Source organism: Ranitomeya variabilis, chromosome 6 (assembly GCF_051348905.1).
Source record: "Ranitomeya variabilis isolate aRanVar5 chromosome 6, aRanVar5.hap1, whole genome shotgun sequence".
Classification (NCBI taxonomy): domain Eukaryota; kingdom Metazoa; phylum Chordata; class Amphibia; order Anura; family Dendrobatidae; genus Ranitomeya; species Ranitomeya variabilis.
In genome coordinates, this window is record NC_135237.1 from 286,185,865 (window position 1) to 286,202,775 (window position 16,911).

Sequence of the window (16,911 nt, forward strand, 5' to 3'; positions counted from 1 at the left end):
ACCTGAAAGGAAGTATTACAAATAAAGTAAAAATGATCCAGACTAAGTCCCAATCATGAGCAACTCACAGTCCAGATAGATAAGTCTGTTTATTGAAGGGGTTTTATGTGATTATCATATGGTAACTGCCTGCTATTCCTAATGCTAAATAACTGGGCAATTTTGGGGGACTTTGTATAGACTTCTTTAATATGTTAATAATTATTGGCCACTTTTCATAGGTATTTAGGCCACGTTCGCACGTTCAGTACTTGGTCAGTATGTTACATCAGTATTTGCAAGTCAAAGCCAGTAGCGGGTGATAGAAGAGACTAGGAGAAAGAATCTGGGTGTGATGGGAGTGGAGGGGAGAATGTGTGACACTGGTCTTTTGGTTTCTGGGGGTAAGAAGGGGTAAGCAGAAGAAAGTGGCCTCAGGAAGATGGTGTTTGGACTGACCAAAGGTTTACAACGCTGGGGCAAATACTGTTTAGTTGTTAGGTAGTGCAAACTTAGACTGCCCCAGTTTACCTCACGGCTCATGCTGCTTCATATATCCATCCAGCTGTAAGAATGTGTCGCCTTACTGTATGCCAGAGGTTTGTGCCACAATTCTGCTCCTTTCCCGACAAGCAATGCCATGTAAGGCCATGCTCCCTTGGCGCCGATGGTGCAGAAAGTGTTTAAAATACATACCGTAATAAAGTGCAGACAGAATTTTTGATCTGCTGACAGTGCTTTTTTTGCAGATAACATTTGCTTTACTGTCAGTTTTATCACAGCAATATAGTGGTTTGATGCAAGAGGGGACATCAAAGTATTTTTTTTGTAATTTGTCTCCTGCCGTCCAAACCTGATTAAGGAGACAGATTATTGTATTATATGGCCGCTTGTGCGGTTTCCCTCATATTATGTCAATTCTTCTGAATTACTTTCTGAGCTTATAATTCTATATAGACATAAAAGAATAAATGGAAGTACCATACTGTACTTTGCAGCGAAACCCAGCCACATTAACCCTTGAATAACTGAGATCTTTTTTGTCTTTCAGTGTATTTGTCTGCTAGTCCTTTTCTTTATTTTACTGTTTTTAGTTTCTGGAAATATACAAAATAAAATAGCAGAAATCCTGGATATGGTTGAGTGTGTAAGGCGCTTTACAGCTGTAATTTCATCATCTACAAAGACAATGTTAGACCTAGATTATAATCTTTACATTAAGAATATTTTTTGCCAGGTCGCCCAATTCTTTCAAAGTTCCACCATAATGTTCTAGAGCCCTATACTTGTATCCCACAAATGTACTTGATGTCGAAAACATCTCTTCATATGTGTGCCATAATTATTATTATTATATTATAATAACTATAATTGCACCTTACATCATATGCCAGCCTGGTATGGCAGGCCTCCACCTATCCCCCGCTAGTCCAGCCTCAGATGCAGTAATCGCGCTCTGCTGGTCACGAGATTTGTCCTCCCCATTGTCTATGTCATCTCCAGGTTACTGGAAGTTTTGCCTTGCTCTATGAGCATGGACAGTAAAGCCAAGTGACCGCCCCCCAGGTTCATTGGCACTCTTCTTATGCCTAGACAGGCCTAATGACACCAAGTCTCGCTGTACTAGATAAACTGGGGGGATGCTTTGTGCTGCCAGCTGGTTGGGCTAGACATTGCTTTGGATACATGGACATACGTAGTGCACCCATGAAGCTGGAGAGAGTATGTCTGATTTCATTGCATCTTTGCATATCAACAAGAAGGACAAGATTTCAGTGACTTTGAGATGACAAAGATAAGGCCATTAATGATACCCAGGGGATGGGGCATGATTATAGCCATTGTAGTATAGGGGAAGCGAAGCCCCACCGGACTAGTCCAGGGAAATTAGCACACGATGAGTGGAGTGGTGCAATAAAATGTTTTTGGCACACATATGAAGAGATGTTTCGGACATTAAGGTCATTATTGAGATACAAGAATCAGGCACTAAAACATTATAACCGAAACTTGAGACAATAGAGAAACTTGGCACTCAAAAATAGTTTAGCGTGGATAGTTATTTATTCAGTGTGCATCCACGTGGGGGTGGACATGCTTTAAAGAATAACTGTTGTTTTAATTTTTTTTTCATAAAGTACTCATGCAGCTAGGTAACTTTGTAATATCTTATAAGAGAAATTTGCTTCTTTCTCCTCCTGGACTGATGATTCATTCTCAGAATTCTCAATTCTTGAGTAAAAAATATTAAAATACATTACAAGTTTCTTATGTTCCTTTGTACCACTGATTAATGAAATAGAATTAGTATGATGGTTGCTTTTTAAGTCAGATTGGGACGTCACAAGACTGCAGTACTTTTTACATATTAAGGTCTTGCCTTCATATTCCTATGTGGTGATGCCTAAATGTTTCTTATTGATTTCAGCGGTGAGAGTGGGGCAGGGAAGACAGAAAGCACAAAGCTCATTCTAAAATACCTATCTGCAATGAGCCAACATTCCCTGGAAGTTTCTTCAAAAGAAAAGACAGCAAGCGTGGAACAAGCCATTCTGGAGAGCAGGTAAAGGTCAAATATACAAAATAAATGTGCTCGTGCCTTGTATGTCCCATGTAGTCTCATCCATTTTGTCACGCAATGTGATATATAACAGTCTCACCTTATGATCATGGCCCTACCAAAGTGCAACTAGCCATTGACTTCTACTGTATGTGGTCCAGTACTGCGACATTACAATTATTGGTAGACCGGCTGACTATCATTTCACTACATTCCTACAAACCTGAGTGCCCAGTGCTTTCAAAGCAAAGGTTATTCATATACTTTATAAACGAATGTAATTATGATGCTACGATAACAGCTAGGTGACCATGAGAGGCTGTACACCTGAGAACTCACTGTACCGTTCCAGCTTCTCCCAGATCTGACCACCAAGTCCAAAGACTGACGCCAAGGAATTCAGCATGATGAAATATTACCTGGTACAACGCAGTTCTTCCCAGGGTTAAACATATTATCAGTTTTATTTCAATGACAGGCTGTCACTTTTGGCTAATACAGATTGCATACCTAGATGTGTATCTTCGCCTTAGCTTAAGATGCCGAACAAAACTTGTTTGATGCCACTCTGTACAAAGACAATGTCACTTATTTTTACCATTTTGCCTAATCTCTATACATGAGCGATTATGTGCACATTTGTTATCTGGTTTTATTGCTCTAATAAATGTAAAATAAAATTTAAGACAAGTAGTCATCATAAAAAATGATACTACAGTTTTCTACGAAGAGCTGTAAGTCTTTACGACTTCTGACTACAAGCAAACCATAATTATTTTGATCCAGTCCAGCAATCATCTTTTCTGTCTTCTTTCTAATCCATAACAATTGAGAGGGGGCCAATAGAGAGTAACACGCGGCTTGTGTGCAGTCTGTAATCATATATTTCAGTACAGCAGCTGTAGGCACAAAGGAGGATGTATTTAACTTTTTGCAAAAATATTTGACATTTCTTTTGCTTTACATACATTTCTATACATTTAAACAATTTAAAAAAATGCAAAACTTTTTAAAAAAATGTTATAACCACCTTTAATGTATAAAAATATATCATATCTGGTACTCATCACCTTGAATCAAGTTTCACTGAATTTCAGGCTGCAATCTTCATTACGTCATTCATTTTCAGATTATGTGATATAGTGTTTGCCACCAGCTCTTCGTTTAATAGGCGCTCAAGTTTCAGCACAGCTTTATTCCCATACTGATTTCCTCTTCTACAGCCAACAAGAGATCTCTGAGCTAGAATAGATTTCCTCCTGAAGAGTCTGGCGTGGGTGATCTCGTTTTTCTCTACACTAATGCACAACCTGTTCCCCCTCTTCTGCGTGTACTTTCCTTCCTATCCGCACTCTGATTTTGTACAGTCGGTATGATCTTCCTTTCTTAGACTTGGTTGCTTTATCCTCCTTTCCAAACTTTCTTCTGCCATACACAACCCTCTTCTTCCTCACCCCTTTTCTGCTGCTATCTCAAATGATGGTGCTGTATGAGAAGCAGCTGGACAGCTAAGTGAAGGAGTTGCTCAGACTCTACAAAAGGAATCTTGCTTAATTTTACATAGAAGAAGCATATTAACAAAAACATATTTCAGTGTAAAGTTTACTATAACATTTTACTTGTGCACATTTTTACATAAAGTTTAATACAGCTTTCATTGAAATATTGATCTCTTTGACATTGATTTTCTACTCTCAGATCCAATATTAACCTCAGCAAGGAGGAGACAAAGATGGAATGCTGGAAACTAATTGTACGAATACATTTATAGTCATCAGTGGAGGTCATCGTGTAGTTGCTATAAATATGTAGTGCATGTAAAAACAGATTTCTGATTTAGACATTGCACAATATTTTATTTAGTAATACTCTGCTGTTTATAGATGCAACATAAAATCCATTTCTTTTGCCTTTGTGTCTCGTAGTCCAATCATGGAAGCCTTCGGGAACGCGAAGACTGTGTACAATAATAACTCAAGCCGTTTTGGGAAGTTTATTCAACTCCATATATGTCAAAAAGGACACATTCAGGGCGGACGTATTGTAGATTGTATCCTTTCACGGCAACATAATGGCACCTTTTAAATTCATTTCTACTTATTATACCGTCAGGAACATAATTTCCTCTAGATGGATGTCGCTTATCACCTCTAAACAATAGAGAAATAACGGCAGTTGTACTGATTAATATTAATATAATAATTAGAATTGTTTCTTGTGTCAAGATGTCGGCCTTGTATTTATAAAGTGAAGAATAGTTTTCAGCCCTCTTAAATGTATGCATGGATAATTTCTGCATTTCTTGCTCGTGGGTTGTGACTCTTTAACTACTGTGTTCTCGTAATGAAGATTTATTAGAAAAGGTTAGTGAGTTGGTGCCACTTACTGCGTTATTTTCTCACTCGTTGATGAATGACAAATGAAGGCCTTTTTTTACCTCTTTGTAGAATCGAGTTGTGCGGCAGAACCCCGAGGAGAGGAATTACCACATATTTTATGCACTGTTGGAAGGAGCTGGGAAGGAAGAGAGAGGTATTAATCCATTAGGCTTTGGTGAAATGGCCTTGATGTTCTTTTATTAGTCTTGGATGTTATTTTTACGTTTTCTGCTGCGTTACTTTATCGTTCTAAGAGATCCTTTGTTCACCAAGGGGAAAGCAAGTACTGAGTCTTGGAAAGGCAACTTCTTCACACGGCTGAAATATGATGGCGCTGACTTGTAAGCTTTCTAGATAGAGTACCTACAGTAGCTCAAGAGTTGGTCGAATGGCCCTACAAAGCTACTCAATGCTAGACAGATTTTCCTTCCCTTACCACAAAAGGAGCTGTCTGTCCAGGTGTGCCAGCTAGGAGAATGAACCTTGCCGACAACTTGTTTCTTATTATTTTTATTTCGAATGTAAAAATGCAATTTTATGGTTGAAAAGTGTTTAAATACAAGTCTTTTGGAGGAGGATAACAAGTCACCCATAGCAAGTGACAGTATAGAGATGAACTACCTGGTGACTAACTCATTTAGCTCAATCATGTCACACTATGGGATAATAGAAGTAGTGGCACAAATAACAATCACAGCAAAGAAAACAAGTTACGAGTAAATTACTTTAACCTAACAATTAACTGGACCATGATTCAGAAAGCTTATCTTGCTGCAGAAAACGGTAACGTGACATTTTACGTGGCTCCAGCCGTGTCACCTTTTGTGTCGATTTACAATTATATAGATTTTCTACATCAAGGTGTATTACTGCATTGTGCTATGTGCGCCATGTTAGGAAATGCCACACCTGTGCATCTGCACTTATGGAGCTTTAGTACATCATATCATTTTCTAAACCCCTTTTCCAATTATCCGTAAGTGAATCATACTTGTGTGTAGATAAAATAGGCCCCCTTTTCCCTAATTTGGAGGTCTGTGTTTTACGTACATGTTATATCTGTGGTTTAAATGAATAGAACAAGCACCCATTATAAACGATTGTGCTATGCACATGTCCATGCCTTTTTGTGGGCCATGTGCTTGTGCAAAAATCACAAGACATGTCTGTTTTTAAAGGCATCACAGATGAAAAGTACTAATACAGGTCTGTGGGGCCATGAAAATCGCGTATAGCATACGGACGGCATCGGTGTGCAATCCATCATCCCGTGATTAAGATTGCAAAGAATAGGAGAAGCTTTGTAATTTATATAATTATTTTTTATCCATCCGTGAAAAACACTGATGGTAAAAACACTGATGAAAATCAGATCCAAAACGCTAATTTCACTGGTACCATTTTTATTGCGTATGTGAGCAAACAGACATCTGAATGAGGCCATCATTGTAGAGTCCCATACAGATGCTATATAATTATCTTTGTAGTTAAAGGGGCATTCCCATCTCATACCTTCAGGGAATATCCACAGGCTATGCTATAAATGTATAATACAGTACATTGATGGGTTCCACTAAAGGGACCGGCATATAGCTCAAGTAGGCCCTATTGTCGAGATACATGTTGGTCACATTGGTGTGACCCGCATCTATGATACATTTATTCTTGTGGAATACCCCTTAGGTGACAGGGTTTTCAAGTAGTTTTTGAAATATTCCAGATTGCAAAATTTGAAAATAACTTATTATTAGAGAAACCATAATGTAACCTATTTCTTCATATGATAAAATTGGTAACAATAATTTACTTACACATTAAAAAATGTAATAATTATTTGTCTAGTAGTGTTTACCTATCCATTAAAAAAGAAATACATGTTTTCCGCTTTAAATTTAGTATGTGTATGTGTCCTGTAGAAACATGTAGTCTGGTTTCCTTCCTCTGTGCTATTATTCATACATTGGAATTTGGAAAACAGCAACAAAACCATCAAATATCAGTAAATACAAAAATAAAGATATGAAGCACAGGAAGTTTTCAAGAATCTGTTTCTATTTACGGCAGAATCAAAGAGAAATGTAGAATGCAAGAGTACAGTTAAGTTAATGGGGATCTGTGATCAGATATTTGCCACCTACTATATTTTTCAGACTATAAGACGCACCTAGGTTTTAGAGGAGGAAAATAGAAAAAGATGAACGCAAAAAATGTGGTCAATTCTGAACTATTATCCGCCATCCTGGTATATACAGTACAGACCAAAAGTTTGGACACACCTCATTGAAAGATTTTTCTGTATTTTCATAACTATGAAAATTGTACATTCACACTGAAGGCATCAAAACTATGAATTAACACATGTGGAATTATATACCTAACAAAAAAGCACCCCATCACTCTCCTTCTTGGTCAAATAGCCCTTACACAGCCTGGAGGTGTGTTTGGGGTCATTGTCTTGTTGAAAAATAAATGATGGTACAACTAAACGCAAACCGGATGGAATAGCATGCCGCTGCAAGATGCTGTGGTAGCCATGCTGGTTCAGTATGCCTTCAATTTTGAATAAATCCCCAACAGTGTCACCAGCAAAGCACCCCCAGACCATCACACCTTCTCCTCCATGCTTCACGGTGGAAACCAGACATGTAGAGTCCATCTGTTCACCTTTTCTACATCGCACAAAGACACGGTGGTTGGAACCAAAGATCTCAAATTTGGACTCATCAGACCAAAGCACAGATTTCCACTGGTCTAATGTCCATTCCTTGTGTTCTTTAACCCAAACAAGTCTCTTCTGCTTGTTGCCTGTCCTTAGCAGTAGTTTTCTAGCAGCTTTTTTTACCATGAAGCCCTGCTGCACAAAGTCTCCTCTTAACAGTTGTTGTAGAGATGTGTCTGCTGCTAGAACTCTATGTGGCATTGACCTGCTCTATAATCTGAGCTGCTGGTAACCTGCAATTTCTGAGGCTAGTGACTCCGATAAACTTCTCCTCAGAAGCAGTGGTGACTCTTGGTCTTCCTTTCCTGGGGCAGTCCTCATGTGAGCCAGTTTGTTTGTAGCACTTGATGGTTTTTGCCACTGCACTTGGGGACACTTTCAAAGTTTTCCCAATTTTTCGGACTGACTGACCTTCATTTCTTAAAGTAATGATGGCCACTCATTTTTCTTTACTTAGCTGCTTTTTTCTTGCCATAATATAAATTCTAACAGTCTATTCAGTAGGACTATCAGCTGTGTATCCACCAGACTTCTGCACAACACAACTGATGGTCCCAACACCATTTATAAGGCAAGAAATCCCACTTATTAAACCTGACAGGGCACACCTGTGAAGTGAAAACCATTCCCGGTAACTACCTCTTGAAGCTCATCAAGAGAATGCCAAGAGTGTGCAAAGCAGTCATCAAAGCAAAAGGTGGCTACTTTGAAGAACCTAGAATATAAGACATAATTTCAGTTGTTTCACACTTTTTTGTTAAGTATATAATTCCACATGTGTTAATTCATAGTTTTGATGCCTACAGTGCGAATGTACAATTTTCATAGTCATGAAAATACAGAAAAATCTTTAAATGAGAGGGTGTGTCCAAGCTTTTGGTCTGTACTATATATATACATATATATATATACATATATATATATATATATATATATATATATTTATATATTCAGTGGTTCTTAAAAGCCAATTTAAATGGAGACGTATTAAAATATTTATCTCCTTAAAGAATATTCTGTAGCTCTCGACGGGTCTATATTGCGACTTACATTCTTAATCCAAATCACAACCCAATACCGGATTTGTCAGATTCTTTTCGAAGCTGAGTCACTACTAATGGACACGCCATGAGACAATGTAGGCAGGAAGTCCAAGGTCAGATACCAGAAGGGTTTGTAGTACAGAGGGGGAAGACAAAGGTTTGGTCAAGTAACAGTCCTGGGTCAAATACCAGGAGGGTATGTCAAGATAAGGGGTAAGACAAATGGATAGTAAGAGACCAAGTCCAAGGGCAGGTACTTGAAGTCAGAGAGCATCAAGAGCAAAAGGGATAACACACACAAATAGTAAAGACAAATCCTAGGTCCGGCAACAAGATCAGGGAATGAGGCAATAGGCAAAGCATACACCAAATAAAGCAAAGCTGCAGTTGACAATTGTCTGCTCATAGCTAGCCAGCTAAATAGCTGGAAAATAATTAATTAGAGGAGGCACCTAGAGGAACGCTCACAGGCTAGGTCAGATTGAGCAGCAAGGTTGTCAGTTAAAATGCTGACAGCCCAGCACACCCCAGCATCAGATTGGACAACTGGGCTGTCACTCACGAAACTGACAGTCCAGTACACTCCAGATCCTATAGGGTGGCTGAGCTGTCACTCACAGAGTCCCTAAGCCACAGTGAATGATGAAATCATCACACCCAAGCGTTCAGTGCTATTCCCATTAAATGTGAAAAAATTGTGATGGAGGAGGAAGCTCCAAAGTACATCTGAACAGAGCCTTAGCTGTGCTGTTATACAGCCAGCATCCTGAAAAAGTATGCTGTTGTTTAGTAACTGGAGAGGAAACCAATGTGTGACACTAGCTGGGTACCACACTTTTGTGGAGAACTACATGCAAGTTTTTTTGGGAGACTTTACCGTATCAATCTGAAAGTGTCACCTGTAAATGACCATTCATTTCTGTGTTTTTCCACAGAGGCTTTTTATTTATTGCATCCAGAGAAATACCACTACTTGAATCAGTCCGGATGTATCAGAGATGAAACCATCAGTGACAAGGAGACCTTTCACGAAGTTAAAGTAGGTTGACATATGACATATACAGCCTATAAATGTAGCAAATTATAACTTGGCAATTAACCCCTTCATGACCCAGCCTATTTTGGCCTTAATGACCTTGCCGTTTTTTGCAATTCTGACCAGTGTCCCTTTATGAGGTAATAACTCAGGAACGCTTCAACGGATCCTAGCGATTCTGAGATTGTTTTTTCGTGACATATTGGGCTTCATGTTAGTGGTAAATTTAGGTCGATCATTTCTGAGTTTATTTGTGAAAAAAACAGAAATTTGTCGAAAATTTTGAAAATTTCGCAATTTTCACATTTTGAATTTTTATTCTGTTAAACCAGAGAGTTATGTGACACAAAATAGTTAATAAATAACATTTTCCACATGTCTACTTTACATCAGCACAATTTTGGAAACAATTTTTTTTTTTGCTAGGAAGTTATAAGGGTTAAAATTTGACCAGTGATTTCTCATTTTTACAACAAAATTTACAAAACCATTTTTTTAGGGACCACCTCACATTTGAAGTCATTTGAGGGTTCTATATGGCTGAAAATACCCAAAAGTGACACCATTCTAAAAACTGCACCCCTCAAGGTGCTCAAAACCACATTCAAGAAGTTTATTAACCCTTCAGGTGTTTCACAGCAGCAGAAGCAACATGGAAGTAAAAAATGAACATTTAACTTTTTAGTCACAAAAATGATCTTTTAGCAACAATTTTTTTATTTTCCCAAGGGTAAAAGGAGAAACTGGACCACGAACGTTGTTGTCCAATTTGTCCTGAGTACGCTGATACCTCATATGTGGGGGTAAACCACTGTTTGGGCGCACGGCAGGGCTCGGAAGGGAAGGAGCGCCATTTGACTTTTTGAATGAAAATCTTTAGCGGACACCATGTCGCGTTTGGAGAGCCCCTGTGTGCCTAAACCTTGGCGCTCCCCCACAAGTGACCCCATTTTGGAAACTAGACCCCCCAAGGAACTTATCTAGAAGCATAGTGAGCACTTTAAACCCTCAGGTGCTTCACAAATTGATCCGTAAAAATGAAAAAGTACATTTTTTTCACACAAAATTTCTTTTAGCCTCAATTTTTTTCATTTTCACATGGGCAACAGGATAAAATGGATCCTAAAATTTGTTGAGCAATTTCTCCTGAGTACGCCGATACCTCATATGTGGGGGTAAACCACTGTTTGGGTGCACAGCAAGGCTCGGAAGGGGAGGCGCGCCATTTGACTTTTTGAATGGAAAATTAGCTCCAATCGTTAGCGGACACCATGTCGCGTTTGGAGAGCCCCTGTGTGCCTAAACATTGGAGCTCCCCTACAAGTGACCCCATTTTGGAAACTAGACCCCCAAAGGAACTTATCTAGATGCATAGTGAGCACTTAAAACCCCCAGGTGCTTCACAGAAGTTTATAACGCAGAGCCGTGAAAATAAAAAATAATTTTTCTTTCCTCAAAAATGATTTTTAGCCCGGAATTTTTTATTTTCCCAAGGGTAATAGAAGAAATTGGACCCCAAATGTTGTTGTCCAGTTTGTCCTGAGTACGATGATACCCCATATGTGGGGGTAAACCACTGTTTGGGCGCACAGCAGGGCTCGGAAGGGGAGGCACGCCATTTGGCTTTTTGAATGGAAAATTAGCTCCAATCATTAGCGGACACCATGTCACGTTTGGAGAGCCCCTGTGTGCCTAAACATTGGAGCTCCCCCACAAGTGACCCCATTTTGGAAACTAGACCTCCCAAGGAACTAATCTAGATGTGTGGTGAGCACTTTGAACCCCCAAGTGCTTCACAGAAGTTTATAACGCAGAGACATGAAAATAAAAAATAATTTATTTTTTCTCAAAAATGATTTTTTAGCCCACAATTTTTTATTTTCCCAAGGGTATTAGGAGAAATTGGACCCCAAAAGTTGTTGTCCAGTTTCTCCTGAGTACGCTGATACCCCATATGTGGGGGTAAACCACTGTTTTGGTACACGTCGGGGTTCAGAAGGGAAGTAGTGATGTTTTGAAATGCAGACTTTGATGGAATGCTCTGCGGGCGTCAGGTTGCATTTGCAGAGCCCCTGATGAGCCTAAGGGTACCGTTACACAAAACGATTTACCAATGATCACGACCAGCGATACGACCTGGCCGTGATCGTTGGTAAGTTGTTGTGTGGTCCCTGGGGAGCTGTCACACAGACAGCTCTCCAGCGACCAACGATGCCGAAGTCCCCGGGTAACCAGGGTAAACATCGGGTTACTAAGCGCAGGGCCGCACTTAGTAACCCGATGTTTACCCTGGTTACCATCGTAAATGTAAAAAAAAACAAACAGTACATACTCACATTCTGGTGTCCGTCAGGTCCCTCGCCGTCTGCTTCCCACACTGACTGAGTGCCGGCCGTAAAGTGAAAGCAGAGCACAGCGGTGACGTCACCGCTGTGCCCTACTTTCCGGCCGGCAGTCACAGTCAGTGCGGGAAGCAGACGGCGAGGGACCTGACGGACACCGGAATGTGAGTATGTACTGTTTTTTTTTTTTACATTTACGATGGTAACCAGGGTAAACATCGGGTTACTAAGCGCGGCCCTGGGGTTAGTAACCCGATGTTTACCCTGGTTACAAGCGAACGCATCGCTGGATCGGTGTCACACACACCGATCCAGCGATGACAGCGGGAGATCCAACGACGAAATAAAGTTCCAAACGATCTGCTACGACGTACGATTCTCAGCGGGGTCCCTGATCGCTGCTGCATGTCAGACACAGCGATATCGTATGGATATGGCTGGAACGTCACGGATCGTACCGTCGTAGCGACAAAAGTGCCACTGTGAGACGGTACCCTAAACAGTAGGAACTCCCCACAAGTGACCCCATTTTGGAAACTAGACCCCCAAGGGAACTTATCTAGATGTTTGGTGAGCACTTTGAACCCCCAAGTGCTTCACATAGGTTTATAACGCAGAGCTGTGAAAATAAAAAATGTCTTTCCTTTCCTCAAAAATATTTTTTTTAGCCCAGAATTTTTGAATTTTCCCAAGGGTAACAGGAGAAATTTGACCCCAAAAGTTGTTGTCCAGTTTCTCCTGAGTACGCTGATACCCCATATGTGGGGGTAAACCACTGTTTGGGCACATGCCGGGGCTCGGAAGGGAAGTAGTGACGTTTTGGAATGCAGACTTTGATGGAATGGTCTGCGGGCATCATGTTACGTTTGCAGAGCCCCTGATGTGCCTAAACAGTAGAAACCCCCCACAAGTGACCCCATTTTGGAAACTAGACCCCCCAAGGAACTTATCTAGATGTGTGGTGAGCACGTTCAACCCCCAAGTGCTTCACAAAAGTTTACAACGCAGAGCTGTGAAAATAAAAAATCATTTTTCTTTCCTCAAAAAAGATGTTTTAGCAAGCAATTTTTTTATTTTCACAAGGGTAACAGGAGAAATTGGACCCCAATATTTGTTGCCCAGTTTGTTGTGAGTACGCTGATACCCCATATGTGGGGGTAAACCACTGTTTGGGCGTACGTCAGGGCTCGGAAGGGAAGTAGTGACATTTGAAATGCAGACTTTGATGGAATTGTCTGCGGACGTCACGTTGCATTTGCAGAGCCCCTGATGTGCCTAAACAGTAGAAACACCCCACAAGTGACCCCATTTTGGAAACTAGACCCCCAAGGAACTTATCTAGATGTGTGGTGAGCACTTTCAACCCGCAAGTGCTTCACAGAAGTTTATAACGCAGAGCTGTGAAAATAAAAAATAATTGTTCTTTCCTCAAAAATTATGTTTTATCAAGTAATTTTTTATTTTTGCAAGGGTAACAGGAGAAATTGGACCCCAATAGTTGTTGGCCAGTTTGTCCCGAGTACGCTGGTACCCCATATGTGGGGGTAAACCACTGTTTGGGCGCACGTCGGGGCTTGGAAGGGAGGGAGCACCATTTGACTTTTTGAACGCAAGATTGGCTGGAATCAATGGTGGCGCCATGTTGCGTTTGGAGACTCCTGATGTGCCTAAACAGTGGAAACCCCTCAATTCTAACTTCAACACTAACCCCAACACACCCCTAACCCTAATCCCAACTGTAGCCATAACCCTAATCACAACCCTAACCCCAACACACCCCTAACCACAACCCTAACCCCAACACACCCGTAGCCCTAATCCCAACCCTAACCCTAATCCTAACCCTAATCCCAACCCTAATCCCAACCCTAACCACAACTGTAACCCCAACACACCCCTAACCCTATCCGTAACCCTAACTACAAGCCTAATCTTAACCCTATTTCCAACCCTAGCCCTAATTCCAACCCTAGCCCTAATTCCAACCCTAACCCTAAGGCTATGTGCCCACGTTGCGGATTCGTGTGAGATTTTTCCGCACGATTTTTGAAAAATCTGCAGGTAAAAGGCACTGTGTTTTACCTGCGGATTTACAGCGGATTTCCAGTGTTTTTTTGTGCGGATTTCACCTGCGGATTCCTATTGAGGAACAGGTGTAAAACGCTGCGGAATCCGCACAAAGAATTGACATGCTGCGGAAAATACAACGCAGCGTTTCCGCACTGAATTTTCCGCACCATGGGCACAGCGGCTTTGGTTTTCCATAGGTGTACATGGTACTGTAAACCTGATGGAAAACTGCTACGAATTCGCAGCGGCCAATCCGCTGCGGATCCGCGGCCAATCCGCTGCAGATCCGTGACCAATCCACTGCGGATCCGCGGCCAATCCGCAGCCAAATCCGCACTGTGTGCACATGCCCTAACCCTACCCCTAACCCTACCCCTAGTTCTAAACCTAGTTCTAACCCTAACCCTAGTGGAAAAAGAAAAAAATATATTTTCTTTTTTTTATTATTGTCCCTACCTATGGGGGTGATAAAGGGGGGGGGTCATTTACTATTTTTTTTATTTTGATCACTGTGATAGGTTTATAACAGTGATCAAACTATACCTGGAACGAATCTGCCGGCCGGCAGATTCGGAGGGCGCACTGCGCATGCGCCCGCCATTTTGGAAGATGGCGGCGCCCATGGAGAAGACGGACGGACACCGGGAGGTCCGGTAAGTACGAGGTGGGGGGGGGTTCTGAGCATGGGGGGTGGATCGGAGGATGGGATCGGAGCACGGAGGGAGCAGGCAGGAGGACGGGGGAGCAGACAGGACGACGGATGGGAGCGGAGCACCGAACGGAGGACCGGGGAGGAGAACGGTGGTGGTGGGGGGTACATAAGTGTTTCCAGCCATGGCCGATGATATTGCAGCATCGGCCATGGCTGGATTGTAATATTTCACCAGTTTTTTAGGTGAAATATTACAAATCGCTCTGATTGGCAGTTTCACTTTCAACAGCCAATCAGAGCGATCGTAGCCACGAGGGGGGGTGAAGCCACCCCCCCTGGGCTAAAGTACCACTCCCCCTGTCCCTGCAGATTGGGTGAAATTGGAGTTAATCCTTTCACCCGATCTGCAGGGATGCAATCATTCCATGACGCCACATAGGCGTCACAGGTCGGATTGGCACCGACTTTCATGACGCCTACATGGCGTCATGGGTCGGGAAGGGGTTAACACATTACATACCATGATACGGAAAAATACCATGATAATGAAAAAAAAACATTGAAATTGTCAAGTTAATGTTTGGTACATCTGAATTTATGAGTCTACACATAATAGATACATGTAATGACTGGATATATTACAAGGGTCTCAGTCAGTAAGGAATAATGCCTAGAATAATGGTAATTTACAGTAAATCACAGCTTTTTAAAAATGAATGGTGCTGTGTTGTAATTACAATAAAACAGTAGGGTATTGTTTCGAGTATTAAGGTGAAAAGTGCCTTTTCTATCTGGGGATATTTGGTGCTGTACCGACTGCTGTGGCTCCTTCGTTCCTCCGTATTATGCACTAGTGGGGGTCTGACTCTTGTTTATGGTAAGAAGATCACTTTAAATCTATTACTGTATGTATTGATTCTAGAGCTGGCGTCAATCTATTCACTTTTCCTTTCCATTCCGACACTAATCTGTAGCCACTGCCCATGTGCGGGAATACCACCTCTTACCTGCCAGGATCCGCAGCTCCTCTGTTGATTAGCCGGCCTGGCACTATGTCATCGTTGCAGAGTGTCGCACATGAGAAGTTGCACTGGACCAATAGAAGAGTCATGGATGCTCAGGCAGTTCTCCTGCTCCCATGCAGCCCCACAGAGCACTGTCATAGCCAATGGGATGGGATGTGTGAATACATTTGCACTGACTCTAATTGATTTCAATATTAAAGCATGTGCACGCGTTACATTTTTGTTCATTTTGTTCAGCACATTTTTAACTCCCTTTATTACTGATAAGGAAATAAATGCCTACAACGGGAACCCAGACTGAACATTTCTTTTTTATTTATTTATTTTACCCACTTATATAGCGCAATTAATTCCACAGCGCTTTACAGACATTATCATCTCTGTCCCCATTGGGGCTCACAGTCTAGGGTTCCCTATCAGTATGTCTTTGGATTGAGGAAACCGGAAGACCTGGAGGAAACCTACACAAACACGGGGAGAACCCCTTGCATCCTTGCAGATGTTGTCCTTGGTGGGATTTGAACCCAGGACCAAGGCTCCAAGGCTGCAGTGCTAACCACTGAGCCACCATGTTGCCCATGTGTATTTCTGGTTTACTAGATACAATAACAAAATTACAAATTGTAGCCAAGCAATGAAAGACAAAGAGAATCTTTGAATAATTAATATTTCAAAAACTAAAATTAAATGCAGATTATACTAATGAATATTTTTATATATTATCATATTTTAATCTTTGCACTAGTAACACAGCCCATAACATTGCACGGGCGTCCTGTCCCATTTAGCTGGTAATCCGTGTCCTCATCTCTAGCATAATCTCCCATTAATGTTACTTTATTAAAATCCTGAATACTGTGTTAATAACATCTTCCTAGGTTGTTTATGGTATATTCTCTTGTATCCAATATTTCTTAATGCTATCAGATTGCTCTGAGAAGAGATGGCTTCATGACTTACAAGCCAAGGAATGTTGCTTTAATGCCTTTATTTTCCTGAATCAGCTCTTTGGCTTCTGAACATTAATGTGTGTCAGACGTGTTTAAGAGAAACCGTCATATTAATTTTTATTTCATAAATCAATAGTACATACAAAAATAAGCAACT

At 41.1% G+C, this 16,911-nt stretch overlaps 1 protein-coding gene across 1 annotated transcript in view; it reads left to right on the top strand.

The window, feature by feature from the left end:
• MYO10 (myosin X) overlaps window positions 1-16,911 on the top strand; it is a 243,549-nt gene that overhangs the window by 130,393 nt on the left and 96,245 nt on the right. The window contains exons 5-9 of the mRNA XM_077269704.1: window positions 2,408-2,542; window positions 4,465-4,589; window positions 4,889-4,902; window positions 4,987-5,071; window positions 9,615-9,718. Of these exons, the coding sequence (XP_077125819.1) occupies window positions 2,408-2,542; window positions 4,465-4,589; window positions 4,889-4,902; window positions 4,987-5,071; window positions 9,615-9,718 (463 nt within the window). The remainder of the gene's footprint in view (window positions 1-2,407; window positions 2,543-4,464; window positions 4,590-4,888; window positions 4,903-4,986; window positions 5,072-9,614; window positions 9,719-16,911) is intronic.